At 38.0% G+C, this 18,000-nt stretch overlaps 1 protein-coding gene across 30 annotated transcripts in view; it reads right to left on the reverse strand.

Moving 5' to 3' along the window:
- Positions 1 to 18,000, reverse strand: part of RIMS1 (regulating synaptic membrane exocytosis 1) — a 318,659-nt gene that overhangs the window by 169,716 nt on the left and 130,943 nt on the right. For all 30 annotated transcript variants that reach the window (XM_080587725.1, XM_080587724.1, XM_080587702.1 and 27 more), the window contains 2 exons: positions 5,112 to 5,455; positions 1,841 to 2,712 (listed from right to left, as the gene is read on the reverse strand). In XM_080587725.1, the coding sequence (XP_080443851.1) occupies positions 1,841 to 2,712; positions 5,112 to 5,455 (1,216 nt within the window). The remainder of the gene's footprint in view (positions 1 to 1,840; positions 2,713 to 5,111; positions 5,456 to 18,000) is intronic.

Consider the following 18,000-nt stretch of genomic DNA (forward strand, 5'->3'; position numbering starts at 1 on the left):
GTGAAATTCTGCTTGGAATGATGCTGGTAAATCACAGGGGATGGGATTCTGATCTCAGTTAAAATAGGAGTACTTTTTAATAAGTACTTTTTTTTTAATAGTACTTTTATTTTAATAATACATTTTTTAAACACTACATCCTTTTACTTTGGCATTTTATCTTTTAAGGTATTGAAAGTTTTCTAAAAAATTTTCTTAGGTAATAAATTTTTCTGCCTTTCCATTTGTTCTTACAAAATACTGCATATTTTATCAAGTATTGATGAAAATTTAATTCTAAAAATAAATAATTGGATATTTTACTACCAAAAATTGTATTCACATTGCCTAGCTCTTCTTCTGTACTACTTCAAAGGCTTTCCACTTTTTCCTTGTCATGGCTATCAAATGAATAGATGTTTTTCTGGAATTAATGTATTGTATACCAACATAAACACACACATATATATATATATATATATTCAGGTACCTCTGAGGGTCCCTTGATCAAACCCCTTTGCTTAAAATAGGGTCAACTAAACAGGTTGCTCAGGATCTTCTCTACTTAGATTTTGAGCATCTCTAAGGATGGAGACTCTACAAAATTTCTGACCACCTTTCAAAGTCAAAAAGGTTGTGGGGTTTGTTGTTTTTGGTTTGAAGTGGAATCTTGAACAAGATACCAGGGACATGGTCACCACCCTTCCTTAAAAATGAGCAGAAAAGCATGCTACCATATTTTGAATGGAAAAAAATGTGCTTAGGAAGTTAAACAGATATTCAGATGGGGTAGGAGATAAATGTTGTCTCCTTATATGCATACGTAGAGCTTCAGGGGATGTCAGGAGACTACAACATCAGATAAAGACAGACAGACAGATTAACATATCTGAATCAAAGACATGTCTGGAAACACTGCCAGGAAATAAAAGGTAATGCAGACAAGCCATTGGCATTCCGAGTATGAACACCTGCAAAAATCTTTCAAGTTACAAAACAGATAATTAAACTAAAGAGCTAAAAGCTACTTCCAAAGACAGATAAAGCATTCAGCTCAATGCAATGTCACTTACAGACAAGTTACAGTTGTAAGACAGTAATTTACCACACTCTTTCCTGGTGATGCTTATTTTATCTGCTCACCGTTCATGAATTTGATTAACTTCTTTGGCAAGAACAAAGGCTTTGTTTAAAAGCACAACGTCTACTACACTTACTCCTTACTGCTGAGTGTGTTACCATGAACAGATAAACTCAAGTAACAGAATGTAAACATACTTGTAAAGTTGGGAGTAAAGTCATCTCGACAATAGGTTAGGCAACTCTCATTTCTTTCTTGTATAACTCTCTTTGCCCCATGCCCTATCATTGTTAACAAAGGAAGAGATCTTCGGTATTTTATTAATATAGTAAAAGTGTAGCACATCTTAAGACTGAGGTATTATGACTCTTTATAATGGTCTTAGATTGTTACAGAACTCATTTTCAATTTCCATTGATTCACAGAAAATTATTCTGCATTCAGACAAAAGGATGAAGCAATGACCAAGCATACCGATGTCATCAAGAGAATATACTAGAACTCAAAATCTTAACAGTTCTGGTGAAAGAGGGAAGAGAATGAGAAAAACTCAACAGTTCATGTTACTTTTAACCATTTCGTCCAAGAATGCAAAAGGAAACACTGCAAACCAAATGTGAACAAGTACGAGAGTTCTCAGCTGGAAAAAAAAAAGGGGGGGGGGGGGGAAGGAAGGAGAAACAAAGGGGTATGTTCAAAAATCAGGCAAAAGAGATTAAAATACAGATTTTTTTTCCCCAAAACCATGTCCATGTGCATAATATACATAAAGATCCTTACCTTTTTCACTGACACTTTCACTTTCTATCTCCACATCTTCACAGCTAGTATATTCTGGTGTTGATGCCCCTTCTTCCTCTGAGCTACTAACTGACATCTGCCTTTTCTTTCCGCCTCTTTTTGCTCTATGAGGCTTTGGAGGGGATGGCCGCACTGATTCCGACTGGTCAGAGCTAAGGGAATCATTCCTTAGCATGGTCTCCATTTTCTCCCGCTTTGCTTTTCGCATGAGAATAGCAGAGCTAGGATCAAGGCGGCTCTGTTTTTTAAAGGAATCGTGGTTCTTGTACTCTACGTGTTCTATAGGAACTGGACTATGCCTGGGAGTTGGTGGACTATGATTAGTTAATTGTTTAGAAACAGAAATTCTTACATCACCTGTTCTGTCTATAGAGTACGACCTCTGAGTTTCCACAAGAGATTTTCTGTCCTGAGTTCCCTGTAATTGTGAGCGTTTTCCTAAGTTATTCTCAGGTACCTCCGCTTCCTCCATTTCTGTGTGTGGCAAAGCTACATCGCTGTGTCTTCTCTCGTGCCGTGCTTTAGAAACTTTGGCATGCATGCGCATCTGCTGTTCCTCCGGATGGGGTTTTACAGGATATCTTGCCAGATTGGGGTCACTCCTGTATCGAGTATGATATTCATCTTCCTTCCTTTGTTTTTCATCATCAGGCACTTTGCCTTCCTCAAGTTTTTCTGGCAAGTCTGGATAGTCCTGTGACTTCCCTTTCTCCAGCCTTCTACTTTCGTGCCTTTCTTTACGTTCCCTGTCATCTGCTGGTCCGTCTTTTTGAACTGAGGATTTTGGCACACGCTTACGCTCACTCTTTACACCCTTGCCATTCTGGTCTGAAGCCAATAACGTCTTCTTCCTACAATGAAAAGGGTACAGTAATTTGAAGAATTTAAGGCACAACAGAAATACTTGTGTAAAATCCTGTAGTAAACAGATTATTAACTGATATAAGCCACAGCAAAATGTACAGAAAGGTACGTAATCCATTAATGAATCCTTTAATCTATTAATCCTATCAACAGTAGTTTTATTTTTCAATAGCAAACAATGTCTAGACTGAACTTTGATTAAAACAAGTCATGGACAGTCCAATTAATTAGTAAAATTACAAAGAATACAATGGATAAATGTGGATAAAAATAATTTACCCATACAATAAGCTAACGACTCAGAATTATTTTTGTAGTAACTGCAGCACTATGACAGAGTATTAGAGTATGTTCTCCATTTTTCTGGCAGCAGTCATGAGAGGTGAGGGTTACAGACTACCCACATACACACTATTAACTTCAAGCACCCTGACACTATAAATATAAATATCACCAAATGGAATATCTCCCACAACAGCAGTACAAAATAGTAGTAGTAGTAGTTGTAGTAGTAGTAATAATAATAATAATCAAAAATGCAGGAGAATATATCCAGAAATAATAATACTTGATCTAGTTTGCTCTAACTTATCCAAACTCTAAAACAAAGTGCCCACTTCATAAGCATATAAAGAAAAGCAAACTGACTCTTTGAGATAAATTAATGGCATTCCTTTCTGTACCAACAAAACAAGATGAAAAATTTAACTTATTTCTCTATATAACCAAAGTCCAAAATAATGAATAATAAATCTGCATAAAAATCTCTTCTAATTATTCTTCCACTTTGGAAGAATAAACAAGACAAAGAATTGTAAAATCCATAAAATGTGTATATATATATTTTCCTTTCTCTCTCATCATTCCAATTGCCCTTGGAATATTCCAGTTCACAACTGAATCAATTGTTTTTGAAGAAGGCTGAACACAGCTATACACCATAATTTGGATGAACCCACACCATGACAAAGCCACAAGGAGTGACTTTGTGGCACTGAATCTTCCCTTCCACATAGATACATCTTTGGATCACAGATTTTCACTGATGCAGATATCTGCAGACAGGTGGGACAGTCCAAGTTGGATGTGATCCAAGTTAAGCCCTTCTCCTTTTTCTTCCATCATCTTCTTCCTGAGTTGTTGGCAATACATTGGCTCACCATAGATGCTCTCCATTCTGAACCCTTGGCCTTCATTTGAAAGTGTCAGTGACACGCAGAGAACATTGTTATTGCATAATTAATATAACCATTTAATTTTTGGACAGCAAAGCAGGAATAGAAAGCATTTTGCTGCCTTAAAAGTGTCCTTCAGCTAAGTGATGTCTGCTCTGGGGACAAAAGTTAAAAGTCTGCTCTCAGCACTGACAAAAGTTAAAAGAATCAGGGAAGGGCATCAGGTGTTGGTTTCCTCTATACCTATACATAAGACTAACCTGAGTTTTGCTCCTGTTAAAAAAATACAGACCTCACCCACACAGTAGGTTACTAGCCATTCTTCGTCATTCATTTTCAGCTTCAATATCTATGAAAAAAAAGATTAATTGTTCTGGCCAAGAGGGAATCTTCTACAGCAGACTCTTGCCACAGGCCCCGTCCTCGTTTGCTGTCATCTGGCAGTCAGCAGCCAAAAGAGCAACTGATTCATCACATTATCCTCTCTTGATTTGCCACTCTTTGCCAGTTCACTAAAGTGAACACAGCTCAGGAATTGATTCATTTAGTCACTTGAAATACAATTGTTTGCTTCCGGCTGGTCTTAGTTTTGCATGCAACTTGCTCTGATTTCAGGATGGTGCAATTACTGTTCTGCGTGGATGTTTACATTGCATATGTGAATGAGATCTTTCACTATTTCCTGTTTTATTATTAAAAAATAATACAATCATTGATAAAAATATAACAAATAAGGATATCTGACAGAACTCCACAGGGATGGGTTTTTCTGTTTGCTTGTTTGTTTTTTGTTTGTTTGTTCTGTTTTTTAGCTCTACTAGATTATTTCATCAAGTTAAAGGTTTCCTGTCTGTTTAGCAACATTGAAACACACACCCAAGTTTACAATTTCAAAGTAAACCATAATTCAACATTAAAAGTATATGACATCCATGGACTGATGTCCATGGAAATATCCTTAAATAGCAATTATTTAGTTTCTCTCCCATCTTCCACCGCCCCTTCCCCCCCCCCCCCCCCATTTCTGTTGTTCAGCCCAAAATACATGCTTCTAATGATGTATTTGCCAATGTACACTTCCTTGGTAAGTAAATCAATTTATTATTTGTTCTTGCATGGCTCTAGATGCATATGCAGCCCGGAAAGCCCCATTTAATATTACAGCACCAGCATCTACAGGTACAAGCCTCTGCCAAGACAGAAAGCCTTACCTCTCTCTTGGAGGCTCACTTCTAGACCTTGATGAAACTTGCTTTTGGTCCAGGCCCATAGCTGGCTGCGCCACTTCTGCTCCTTTCCTCCGGTCAGACTGCACGCTGGAAGGGGCGATCTCCTGTGGTGAGGCAGTTGCTGTGCTTAAAGGAGTCTGTGACCTCGACCTCTCTTGAAGCCTTGCTTTCTTTTCTCTCGGTACATCAGAACTCGCACCAGTCGCTGTGTCACTCAGTGTTCCGTCCTGGCTGGGTGACGGCTGCGGTCCACTTCCAAAAAACCACGCTCCAGATTTTGTTAGGATTTCTTGTTGCTTTCGACATAAATTGCATACCCACATAACCTAGTTGAAGACAACAAGAAGAGTCAGTGCAGCTACCCCTCAGCCCCTGAAACGCATGCTCATTCTGCCGCGGTCAGTTACGACCTCTCGTTTCCTCTATTTGTGCTCATGCCAGTGCTCAAACATGCTTCTCAAAGCGCTACCTGCACTGGCTAGAGCCAAGCATCCTACAGGCACATGCTATGCGAGCTTCTCCAAAATGTGCTGTCAATATACGTCAGCCCTACCCGGAGCAACCCTCCCCCAGCCCAGCCCTAGCTCTCTCGAGAAGAACCAGGGGCGACATGACCAACGCTGCTGCTGATGTTCATGTGGCTGGTGGGGGGCTGGCTGGCTTGCTGGCTGTGGTGAGCATCACTGTCAGGAAAAGCCTACCAGGCTGGATCAGCCTTGGACATGGGTGGCAGAGTTCTGCCCAGCTGCTGGTCCCTCCACTGCCACAGGAAACTGACGTGGTATTTTTCCCTTTATCTCATACAACATGAATCAATATTAACCCTGTAAATAAATTTGGTGTTTACTGCACACACGTTTAGCTACATCCACGACTACTTACCAGAGATGTAAGGTAGGACATACAGAAACCTACTGACAGAGAACTAGATGCAGCAATAAAGAGAAGGTAGTAGTATCATATTTTCTACCACTTGAAAATGATTATATGCCATCTCTCTAAACAATAGCAATAAATAATAAATAAACAAACATGGGTCCCTGACAATCACAATTAAGCTGAGTTCACAAGTCATGCTTCTTAGGATTATTTTTCTGCCAAGTTCCAGATACGTGGATAAACAAGAGCACATACACAATAAGGCAAGACTCTACATTTCAATCTGTACACTGCATACACTGTACAACGCAGTCTGAAGTACAGGAGTACCTCACCAGGGAAGAATAAAAGGTTAATAAGCAGACTAAAGTGTGTGAATAGTTTTTAAATTTGAGACAAGGACAAAAAGAGTTTTTGAGGCAGAAGAACAAAGACAAAATAAATGAAAAATACATGAGGTAAGAATTTGGCAGAAATAAAAAGAGATGAGAGGAAAAAAGGTTGAAAACTAATAAGGAGAATGGAAAAGAAAAGCTTTGAGTTTAATGTGAAAAGAAGTAAAAGAATGGGTAAAACTCTAAAGTAAGAGGGTAAAAAGGATGACAAATGTTGGAATGAAAACTATCCTTAAATTATTTTGTGTCAACACAGGAATGATGCGACAACAGTAAAATGATACAACACTTAACATGGAAAGGAACAGGAAACAGCCACTACATGGAAGAAACTGCAACCGGACAAAGATCTGGCAGTGGGCTCTTATTCTCTGGCCTGGGGAGGAAGCGCATGCCTTCTGTGGTAACGTTAAAATTTTAGGCATTTAACATATTTAGCATAATTGAGATTAATTTCAAACATCGCAGAACAGACTGGCCTTTTAGGTCTCAAGAACACATCAGAACTTCCAAGACCATTTCTCCACTGTCTGACCAAAACACTGAGAAGACAGCAAACTCTTTTCCCTGTATCTGGACTGTGCCTTTACCCAAAAAAAAGAAAAAAAAAAAAAAAAAAGCTATATTTCTACTTAGGAAGAATACATAAAATATATAATGAATAAAATAATATATATAAATAAAATATATGTAATAAAATACCTATTAAAAACAAACAAAAAAACAACTGAAATTAAAAAAAAATTAACCAAAAGCTACAATTATTTCAGCAGTGGCACAAACATGTCTTATGTTAAAGATACAGAGATAGCCCGTAGTAGGACAAAAGGAACTGCAACGTCTTCAAAATAAACACTAGTCCCTTAAGCAAAAATCCCTTGATTACAAAATGTCATATTTTCTTCATCTACTACACATCTCAAAACAGCAATTCAGACTATCTGTTCTAATAGAATAAGTTCAGTCTGTCTGATATTATCATTACAGGTATTTAAAATACCAGCAAGACTAAAAAGAAAAAGAACCCACATGATTAAATGCCTTTATAGACTCTGACACAGCACCTCATTAGACAGCAAGAGTGTGCATGCATATGGGTTTGTGTATAAAATTTATATCAATGCTATAAACCAAAATCATTAATCAAAAATATGTCATTGCCTATATTTTACTAACCTACAGGGAAAGTTGAAAGAAGAGTTAATAAATATTAAATAAAGCACAGCTTGCTTAAAGGAAGGATCAAAAATACTGAAGTAAAATTGAAATATTCCAATTATTTAATATATGTGCTTATGTATGCAAGCACTCTAAAGGAGTAAAAATGGTCACAGACTTCATTTACAACGTTAATGTATTTGATCACTTAAAATATGTATAAAGTATGTAATAACTGTCAAAAAAATTATTGTTAATTTTCATAATCACATTTGATATTGTAATTAGTTTTATGCAAAATGCTATAAAATCCAAACAAATAGGAATAGCTAATGCACAGATAGACATGGGTAAATACAGAATACAGAAAAAAAAGTACTAGATGCGTAAATACAAAAAAAACATATTCTCACGGCTGTCTTTAAACACTGCAGTTTGGACACAAAATACATACCAATCACCACAGTCAGCACACGTAGGAAATCTGCATTATACTCACACAGGAGCTACACTACCACCCCTGCTTAGGATTCTCTTCAGGACTCAACAAATGCTACATTTGCCTTGAGATATATGCAGCCCAAAAGGAAAAATAATAAAAGCTTTTGTTTAAAAGGAAAGAAAAACAAAAACTTGAAGTGACATAACAGTTTCAGTGATAAAACTCTATACCAAACAGCATTTTTAGAGATAAAAACTGTATATTGAAAAGCATTTTTAGAGAAGTATGTGGAGCAAGCAATTTAGCAGCATGCAGGAATTATATCCTGATTGAATATACTGGGATGTGGTCCAAACTAATCTAAACGAAAGCAGGTCTGTGTAATAACTTATCTTAACAATCCACAGATGTTAGGCAACCAAACAAATGCTCTGATGAAGGATTACAGTTCTCTAATGTTGCTTCTGGGCCTCTGTGCGATGCATCAGTAAAATGAAGGGTGTTAGACAATTTTCCTCCGGCCTGTCACGTCAAAAATAGTTTGTTTACTCCTTTCTGGATGGCGAGCTCTGATGCAGCACTACAGTAGGTCATTCAAGACATCCATAGTCTGGTTGCTTTGTTATTGAGTGTGCTTCTGGCTTACTGCATCCTTGCATAAATCAACACACATCCATCCGCACATGAAGCTATTTAAGTGAACCAAGAAAGGGGTGCTCCTCATTCAAAGGCATGGCTCAGGAAAAAGTGTGCACAGCATAGCAAAGGGTTCTAGGTTTTACTGCTACGTAACAAAAACGAGGTGGCACATACAGGACTCAGCAGAGGTGGGTCAACAATTCCCACACAGATTCACATAGAAAACTTTACAGGCTGCGTGAAAACATGCTAGAAGGGTTCCATGCGTGCCTTCAAGTGGAATAGGGGGTACGTCATTCACAGAAAAAATATTCCTCAAACTTACTCTTACAGGTACTGCTGAATGTGATCCACAATGAGTAGGAACAGTATTCCTGTACTAACACAACATAAAATTCCAACTTGAAAGAGCCCATAGTAAATAATATATACAACTATACACACAAAGAAAAAGAGCATTAAAAAAAAAAAGTTACAGCAATAAGAATACTTCTTTATGATTAATATTCCAAACTGTAGGTTAGAATGAAGAAGGGCTTTCTTTTCACTCTCTAATTTGGAGTCTTCTTTCCAAACATGCACTGGGAGGCTAAAGTCATGTTAGAGGGGAAACAAACTTTATACCAAATTTTTGTGACACATGCCAGGCTAAACTCCTGTTGAAGTCAGAGCAAGCTCCCCAAATCCCCATGCCCAGATGCTTAGGAGGCTTCATTATGAGCACATTCCTTCACCCTCCATGAATTCAGAAATGGCACACTCACATTTGCACTGCCTCCCATGCATTCTGCTTCATCTACACACAAGAAATTAACAAGTGTATTAATGTAGCAGATATAAGGTTACGTGAGCTGTTCCTTACAGAACCTTTATGCTATCCTAATTATTTCCCTTCTGAAGGGTGTCTGCACAGTGTCTGCTCAGTCTATTGCTTTCATTAATTTTCCTTTAGCCACTTTCTTCTATGCACTTCTAGAAGACACTCGTTCTTTCAAGCAGATCTAATTAGGCAGAGCCTCTTCTCTGCTAGAGACACTATTAACTTCAGCAGAGCTCTGCCTCCATCCTACTTGTTATTGCTTGAAAGTCAGAGGGAAGGAATGTTATCAATTTTATCTTACGAAACTTTTCATTCATAGAATTAAGTTAGAATACATATCACTTCATTTTTCTGAGGTAACATAAAAGATGCAGCAAACCATGAAATCAGTAAATAGCATTGCATTTATCTCCTACTGTATCAAAATGAATTATGTAATGAAACACTAGCTAAAGATGTCTTGATTGCTTCACTCCATGAAAATATAAATAAATGAGGCTGAAAATCTACTTGAATCCTTACATTCCAAAGTCCAAAATCTAAAAAAGCAAGCAACTCTATCTTCCTAAAGAAAATGTGCTTGTGAAACCAAGCTTTCATTAGACACATTTTAAAAAATTATATAGACAACTGAGTTCATGCAGTGCCTCCCAATCACCAAAAGGGAATGTCTTCTCACCACCCTTCTCCCTCCTCTCTTGCTGTTCTTTCTCCCTGTCCAGCTTTGTCCTTTCCCTTCTTTTTTCCCAGCTTCACGATACCACATGCTCCATTGTATCCTCTCCTTTAACTGTCAGGTCCCAAGGACCAGCTGAACTTGAAAATTAGTAGAAAATCATCTGCATTTTTTTAATTGGGTTCATTTTTTGTCACATCCATTTTTCTCATGGAGGGATACAATGATTTTAAAATGGTATGAAATTATGTGGCCAGGAACAGAGGCAAATGGGGGAAAGATGTTTCCTCAAAAGCAGTGGCTCACTGTCTCTTGTAAAACTACATCTTGAGAGGACACAAATACCAGCAATACTGCACTTGCACAGAAACTTTTCTGAGCACTGAAGCCAAATGACATGAAATGACCTGCACCTACACTAGGATCTCTGCTATGCTTCAGAGCATGGTGGCTGCATACAAACTGCCTCCTGGAGACGAGCTGTGGAACACCCCAGCTCCCAAACCATCAGGAAAAATTGATGAGAAAGAGCTAGTAGGCACAAGACCAAAAGCATGCCACATAGTCTTCTGTCAGTTTACCATTTCAGCTACTCCAGCATCCAGGAGCAGACCCAGATTATGCTTAATTTGTCAGCACAGCAGTAGCCTAGGAATCTAGGTCCAGCTTTTGCTGAAGCCTCTCCTCTGGAGCAAGAGAGCAGGGAGGGGACTGCTTTGCCCACACTGATGCTCTTCAGACATAAGGGGTTCAGCCATTTCAGGACTGTGATGTATAGCCATTTTAGTACTCTGTCTTCCATTCCTGTGCAGAGGAGATGTCCTTCATAATTTAGGATTTCAGCTTGATACCTTTATCCCAACTTGCCAAGAAAATGAGGTTTACGCTGACAGCCGATTAGTTTCTTCCCCCCTATCCTCCCCATACCCTGTAATAATACTTTAACCCAGTGGACAAATGCAATTAAATTTTGCACAGGCACAGAAGTTTTCACAGGATTTTACGTTTCGCAGAAAGGCAGTTTTGTAAATGCCCTATAAACATTTCACTAGCGCAATCTTTTACCAGCAATACAGAATGCACATACGAATGATGCCTCAAGACATGCTCATAGGAAAAGAGGTATCTTGTAATCTTAAAGTCTGCGTTGCCACTCAAATGTTTGACTGACAGCATCCACAAGGTAGTTTAAAAGCTCACCTCACCCGAATTTTCCACTTATACTAGAGATAGCATTTTATATTCTTCTTCTGCTTGCATTTCATACTTAACTGAGATGTTAACTTTTCAAATCAAACCCTATGTGTACAACTAAGGATGACAGGAAGATTTCTGTTTTTACATGGAAGTGCCTATTGGCATGGCAGGTATTTAAGTTTCCATTACTGTCGACGGATATCTAGTCAATACAGTCAACACAGTCAACAGGATCCAATAAGAAGACACTCAGCTCTCAAGCAGGCACACAAATAAAACGAAACGTCGCACCTAATGTTAGGCTTGTGCCACTAGAGACAAGGCAGCATATCCCACCTGGCTGCCACGTGCCAATTAAGAGGTCAGAAGCCTGCCTCAGGAGTTATGTCACATCTACCAGCCATTTGCATACATGTCATGTACCACAGAGCATGAAAAATGGCATCAAATGCCTACTTTGAGGCAACTGAACCCCATATGAATCTTAAAAATCATATTCCTGGCCTATGTTTCTAAATCCAGAGTTATAAACTGCCATAGAAAGACGCAGAGAATGTGCAGTGGAGCAATAATTCTAGTTAACCAAAAGTCTTTTTTATGCCAGCTTTGTTGACACTGCTGCCAGTAACAGCATTAGTAGTTGTTCTAAAATTAAAAATAAAATTAAAAAAAAAAAATCAATTTTTTACACATGCTTTGCTGCCAAAATCTTTTAGATACAGCTGCCAATCTTTCAGAAAGCTCATGACAACTTCCACAAAAACTAAAGATTCTCTAGAATAATCCTGCAGTAAACTGAGTGTTGGAAGTGATAAATTCAGGCAATTATAAAGTTACCATACGAAACAATATTTCTAAAATAGCACACATCCAGGTTCCAGTCAGTATCACAATGTACTTCTTTGAGAATGAATGCCTTTGGAGGTCAAGTGAGGAAGAAACCATGTTGGCTAGTGGAAAAGTCGGGTGTTTTGTCTAAAAATCCACACCCACACATTTACATACAATAGCTTGAAATTGTCCCTCCCTGCAAATAAATCTGTTAAAATTGTGGTCTTGTACAGCAAGAGTAGAGCTTGGACAAATCTATGAAACCTTGGATGTGAACTTCCTTGCAGCACTGACAAAAGAGACTACTATGCCAGGAGAAGAGAGTGGAGGAAGAAAGGGAAGTATGACTCTTGTCCTGGCTGGTTAAAAGTCAAAGGGGCTCACAATGTTTTAATTGTTTCGGCTGATTTCATCTGGGCTTAAGAATTTCGAAATTAAGAATTTTTCGAAACAAAGAATAACCCTCAAGAAAAGTATATGGAGCATCAGACAGTATAGGCATTATTTATCCACAGATCGCAATAAGGCTTACACCACTTCCTTTTTCTGAAGCTCAACAATCTGAAACACCCCAATGCTTTGATTCTTCCACAGTTCCTGTGGTTAACCTTACTCCTTTCAAATGAATTTGCTATGCTCACTCCTTCCTTACCCATCCACACTATCCAGTTTCACCCTTGGTATTTTTACTTCCTCGGTAACTGGAGAATTCTAAGCAATAATCACCGATTTGTAAAGCTCTGTCTACACTTGCACTCTTTCCTCACCAATCAATCAGTTTCTTTCCCAACTTTATTTCTCTTGCCTGAATTAACATCAATTTCTTAATTTATTTCTGATAATGTAGTAGCCATAAATTGCTAGTCACATTTTATATACCAATCTCTTTGTTGTAGATCATTAGAATACACTAGAAATCATGATTTCATTGATCGTTTTTGTGCAATTTTTCTAACTTTCTTAAAAATAACAAAAGGTTTTTCTTAACTATTTGAACATTTGGCTGTCTTGATGAGCCATGAAAGCATCAACTGTACTCCTCTTAATCACTTCATGGTTTCCACAGTTACAGATATATATGGAACATAGGAATAATTTTAAAATAACAGTGTTCTAACAAAATAAGGTAAATGCAGTGAAACAGCTTACAGTTAGGACTCTTATCAAATTTCAGTTTCATTCAAAAAGCATGGAGAACTCACCAGAAGCTTTCCGCTCCATTTATCCACTTACATTTTAACAAACTATGGTAAAATTATACAAATGAGCACAATTAGACTGTCCTTAATACTGCTTGCGTGCAGGAGCTTGCACTACAACACCATTATTTCTATTTCTATACTACTCTTTTACACAATTTTTTATACAAATATTTGTTTATAGAAACTGTCAGAAAGAGAGGCAAAAGAGAACTTTTGTACAGAATGAAAAATTATGACAAAAGAGTTTGGAAATGCATAGATGTAGACAAGTTGTCTAATGGAAACAGAGGTAAACTGCAGAGAACTCCTGAAGCCAAGGAAAGCCCCTGGAAGGAGCAGTGAGTGGATCAACTGACTGAGCTCACAGGTGACTTGATAGGCATGAACTCAATTTTCATCTTATATTCTCAAACTCAAAGAAAACTAAACATAATATTATGGACTCTCCATCTTTGGAGACATTCAAACCCCAACAGTACTTGGCCCTGGCAACCTAATCTTCTTGGCCCTGCTCTGAGCAAGGATTTGGACTAGATGAACTCCAGAGGCCCCTCCCAGCATCTAACATTCTGAGAATCTGTATGAAATAAAGCACTGAGAAATTAAGATACTGTCACACTGTTGTTCTACAACTACATTAACTATTACTATGCTTGCAATATGTCACTGCTAGAAGACCTGCCTTTGTTTTGCCTCACTGTCTTCATAAGTTTCTGCCTTAAAGCAAACAGTGCATAAAATCTGAAAAGTTCTGAGTTGAAAAGGCACCGTACTTACACAAGGGACAATGCAAAGTGATAAACTGACCTATTTTTTTCTAGTAGCATATGACGGTCTATAAACATAACTACTTCCCTCAGCTAGCCTATAGCTTAAGACTACCACCACCAAATGTTGGTGGAGTGATTGGTACTTGAAGGCTTCCAGTATGAGTTACCAAAAACCAATTTGCCTTACATTTATCTCATATATGCAGCTCCAGAAATTTCAGAGGTTAAGTTTCTTTATTCTGTGTTGAAGTAAGGTCTTAACAGCTGGAAGTGTTCCCTCTAAAATCAAGAGTGTCTGTCTAAAACCTGTATTAGGGGTTCCCAACCTGTGCAATGTGTGTCACTATTGAGTTACTCAGAAGAACATCGGCCTTGAAAGCCACTAGGAGCATGGGATGAGTAGGAGATCTGTTCTGGGCACTTCTGACTGCAGGGACAATTCAGGGAAAAGAACAATGAACACAGCAAAATTTACAGAGACCGTTTGGATCTATAGGAGGACACAGTGGAGCTGAGCTATGCAGGCATGATGTAAAAATCAAGGGTCTGTAGAAAACACTGGCTGTGAAAATAGGAAGAAAAGGCAACAGAGAATGGCTGGCAGTCCAGGAGTATTCCCAGTGGGAATACTTCATGAGCTAAATAGACAATCAGAGTGACAGTTACAACAGGACAAAGATTTTTTTTCTTTTCAAAGATGGCATGACAGTAACTACCTCCCGAGGGAACGTAAGGGAGCAAGTGCAGTGCATTCAGATCTGTCAATTCAAACAAATGCCCAAAAGCATTTGTTGAAAGGAGAAGCAGCAAGTTTTTGACGTACTACAAGGTAATCTCATTGTAATAATCTCTGCTGTGCAGCTTGACAGAGGCTTTCTTTGACCACTTTGATTCTCTACCCTTCTACACACTGTCTTGCCAGGAAGAGAGCTGGATCAGCTCTACTTATCCAGAATTTTCCTTCTGCTCCCTACCAAGTCGTGTGCTGGGAAACTCTGGCTGCTAGTGTTTTGCTTAGAGCTCCCACATCCCCAGTACCATAAGAAGCCTAGAATAAAGTTCTCAGAGCCTTACAACCTGTCTGTGAATGCAGGCCTCCAACACACATGTGATTCAGTGAGGGAGAAGGTGACAACAAGGTATGCTTCCTCCTGCACCATGGACAACTGGTGGCCTCAACACTCTCCTGAGACTGAGCAAAGAAATATGTGAAATTCTCCCTGGCTGATCTGTTACAGATATTTTTTCATATCACATACAGTTACAATAATAAACACTTTCCAAATAAGCCTGGAAGTGTAAGCTTAGATAAATGAAATTATGGCAGACATTTACCAGCTCGATCCTTCCTGCCTTAACTTTTTTTAGGCAAGCACATTCTTAGTGAAGGAGAAATTCGTATTATATGACTGTGCATTATTTTCATATTATTCATATTCAGTCTTCAGAATAAACAAAACAAAACAAAACAAAACAAACAAACAAAAAAAAAAACCACCAAGGGTCGAAATATAACTACTTGGAAATTTGGGGATGTTAAGCATCATATGATACCTACTTATAAACAAGTATTTTGCAAGTTAGAACTGCCCAGCAAGGGTTTTGACACAGCACAAAGTAGGCTTATGCCCTACACAATAAACACATTCACAATCTATCCCAGACTCACACTTAGGTTTCTAGCTTTCTTCATACAATTAAAAATACTTAAGCTATACTTTTATTTTATGTATGTAAATGCATGGAATGCTTATATTACAGAAGACGTATTTTTCCCCATTCTCATATCATCACTAAGCTTCTCATATGTTTATAACAGCTATTTTAAAACAAACATGCACGCTTTTGTGCAACGTTCTGCCTTACACAGATCAGCAACCTGACCTCCACTTATCAGACTATCCTGACAAACCACAACATACCACATGAGCTGGTTCAACATGTTATTTGCAGTTGAAGCCTTACCACAAGAATGACAAAGTTTCGGGTTCTTGGATTTTATTTTTATTTACTTAGTTATTTTTAAATTTCATCTTTGTTGATCCTACCTTCTGGGTTGTCCATGGTCCTTTCTCTTAATTCTCCCACCTCTCGCTCCAGGTGCAGAGTCTGAGGCTAAGTTGGTTAAGTCTGTGCTATCTGTGCTATCAAGCTCGAGCACAAAGGAATCTCAGTAAATCTGGGATGGAAGATTTGAGGAAGGGGAAGAGAGAATATCAGTGTTCTACAGCAAATTTGAGTGGATATCTAAGATTAAAAAAAAAAAAATGGGGGAAAACAATATGTTTTTGGTAAGGAAAACTGTAGATTTTTAGGAATAGTAAAGACTACAGGGTGATTGAGAAAGGGATACACAACTTTGAGTTTGAATATGGAAGATTAAGAAGACAAAAAGGAAAACGGGGCAGGAAAATGCAGTAGGAGTTTCGTGCCAGCATAAGAATATCATATTTTTGAACTGATCTGAATAATGCTCTATTGACAGCCAATGCACAGACCATCACTGGTATCAATTTCAGAAGGTTACTGTCCTGAATTTACAATACTACTGGCAGATCACATGGGGAAAGAGGAGAGTTCCAATAAGGTAAGATGATGTAATGCAGTGCAGAACATTACAGTTGGGAAATTCAAACAGTAATGGTATTTCATTATCTGATGTAGCTACTCTTACAAAAACAGGTTTGAAAACTGAGATCAGAACTTTGTTAGATGATTAGACAATCATTCTGATCTTCTGCACTTACCTGCATATTCACAGATATCTAATGAGGCTTTGTATTTCCTAAACAAATAAAAGACATATAGCGTAGTGATGACTTAAGGGTACGGAGGGAGAAGCAACAGTTAATGATAACCTGTCCCCTTAGCATCAGAAACAGAGGTATGCATATTGCATGCTGGTACAAATATAGGGACAATGAGTTCTCGGTCCATATTTATACATCATTGAAAACTTTTTGTGCTCACATAAACAGTCTAGACATAATTGTACATTCAACAGAGTCAAAAATTCTTTTTAGCCAGGCAACTAATTTGTTTGTCCCAGGTTTCCATGTGTACAGGAGCTTCTAGGAATTTAATGGCTGGCTAGATCCCCCTTAAGTGCTAGCTCCCAGGACACTCGCACCTTTTATAGGGGAAAGAGAACCATTTGGGCAGCCAAAGAAAGAAATTCCTCTTTCCATGCTTGTTAGAAGGTAGCCTTCCTATAGCAACAGCTTCCAGAGCTGGTGGGGTCCATCTACCATTTCCTAAACTTGGATTTCCTGAATACAGATGCTGGCTATATTTCATGTTCAGTACTCAGACATATTTGAAGCAGGTGAATACTAAACACAGCCACAAGATTTGTAGGAAGTAAAAATATTTCCAATCATGATACATCTGGAAAAAATTAACTGTCAGATACGCCAGCCTGTTGCTGGATCCAAGAGGCCTGACCATGTTTTGAACTGAGAAGATCATTCTGACCAACCCATCCAATATGTCTGTGCACAGTACCATTTTCTCAGTTTTGATTTGACCCATGCATAGTCTCATGTATACATCTTTCAACATTTTTTAAAATTCAGATTATGTAATATAGACAACAGAGTCCCAGCTAAAAGTATCAACTTTGTCTATTTAAATCCAAAATAGACACAACATACAAATCATTTTCATCCTCATCTATAGGCACAGCTTTTATGTAGATTTTTCTAGAAGATTTTATTCCAGTAATTATTTGTTGTTTCTAAAATGTGACTTTAATCATTCATTTGCATTTCTCTCTAGTTTATAATTAATTTTAACTCTACACTGAAACACTTCATCGGGTCAATAGAGTATATAGTAATAAGGTTAGCACTGTTTTATTCTG

This window comes from Anser brachyrhynchus, assembly GCF_964034855.1.
Source record: "Anser brachyrhynchus genome assembly, chromosome: 3".
NCBI classification, from domain to species: domain Eukaryota; kingdom Metazoa; phylum Chordata; class Aves; order Anseriformes; family Anatidae; genus Anser; species Anser brachyrhynchus.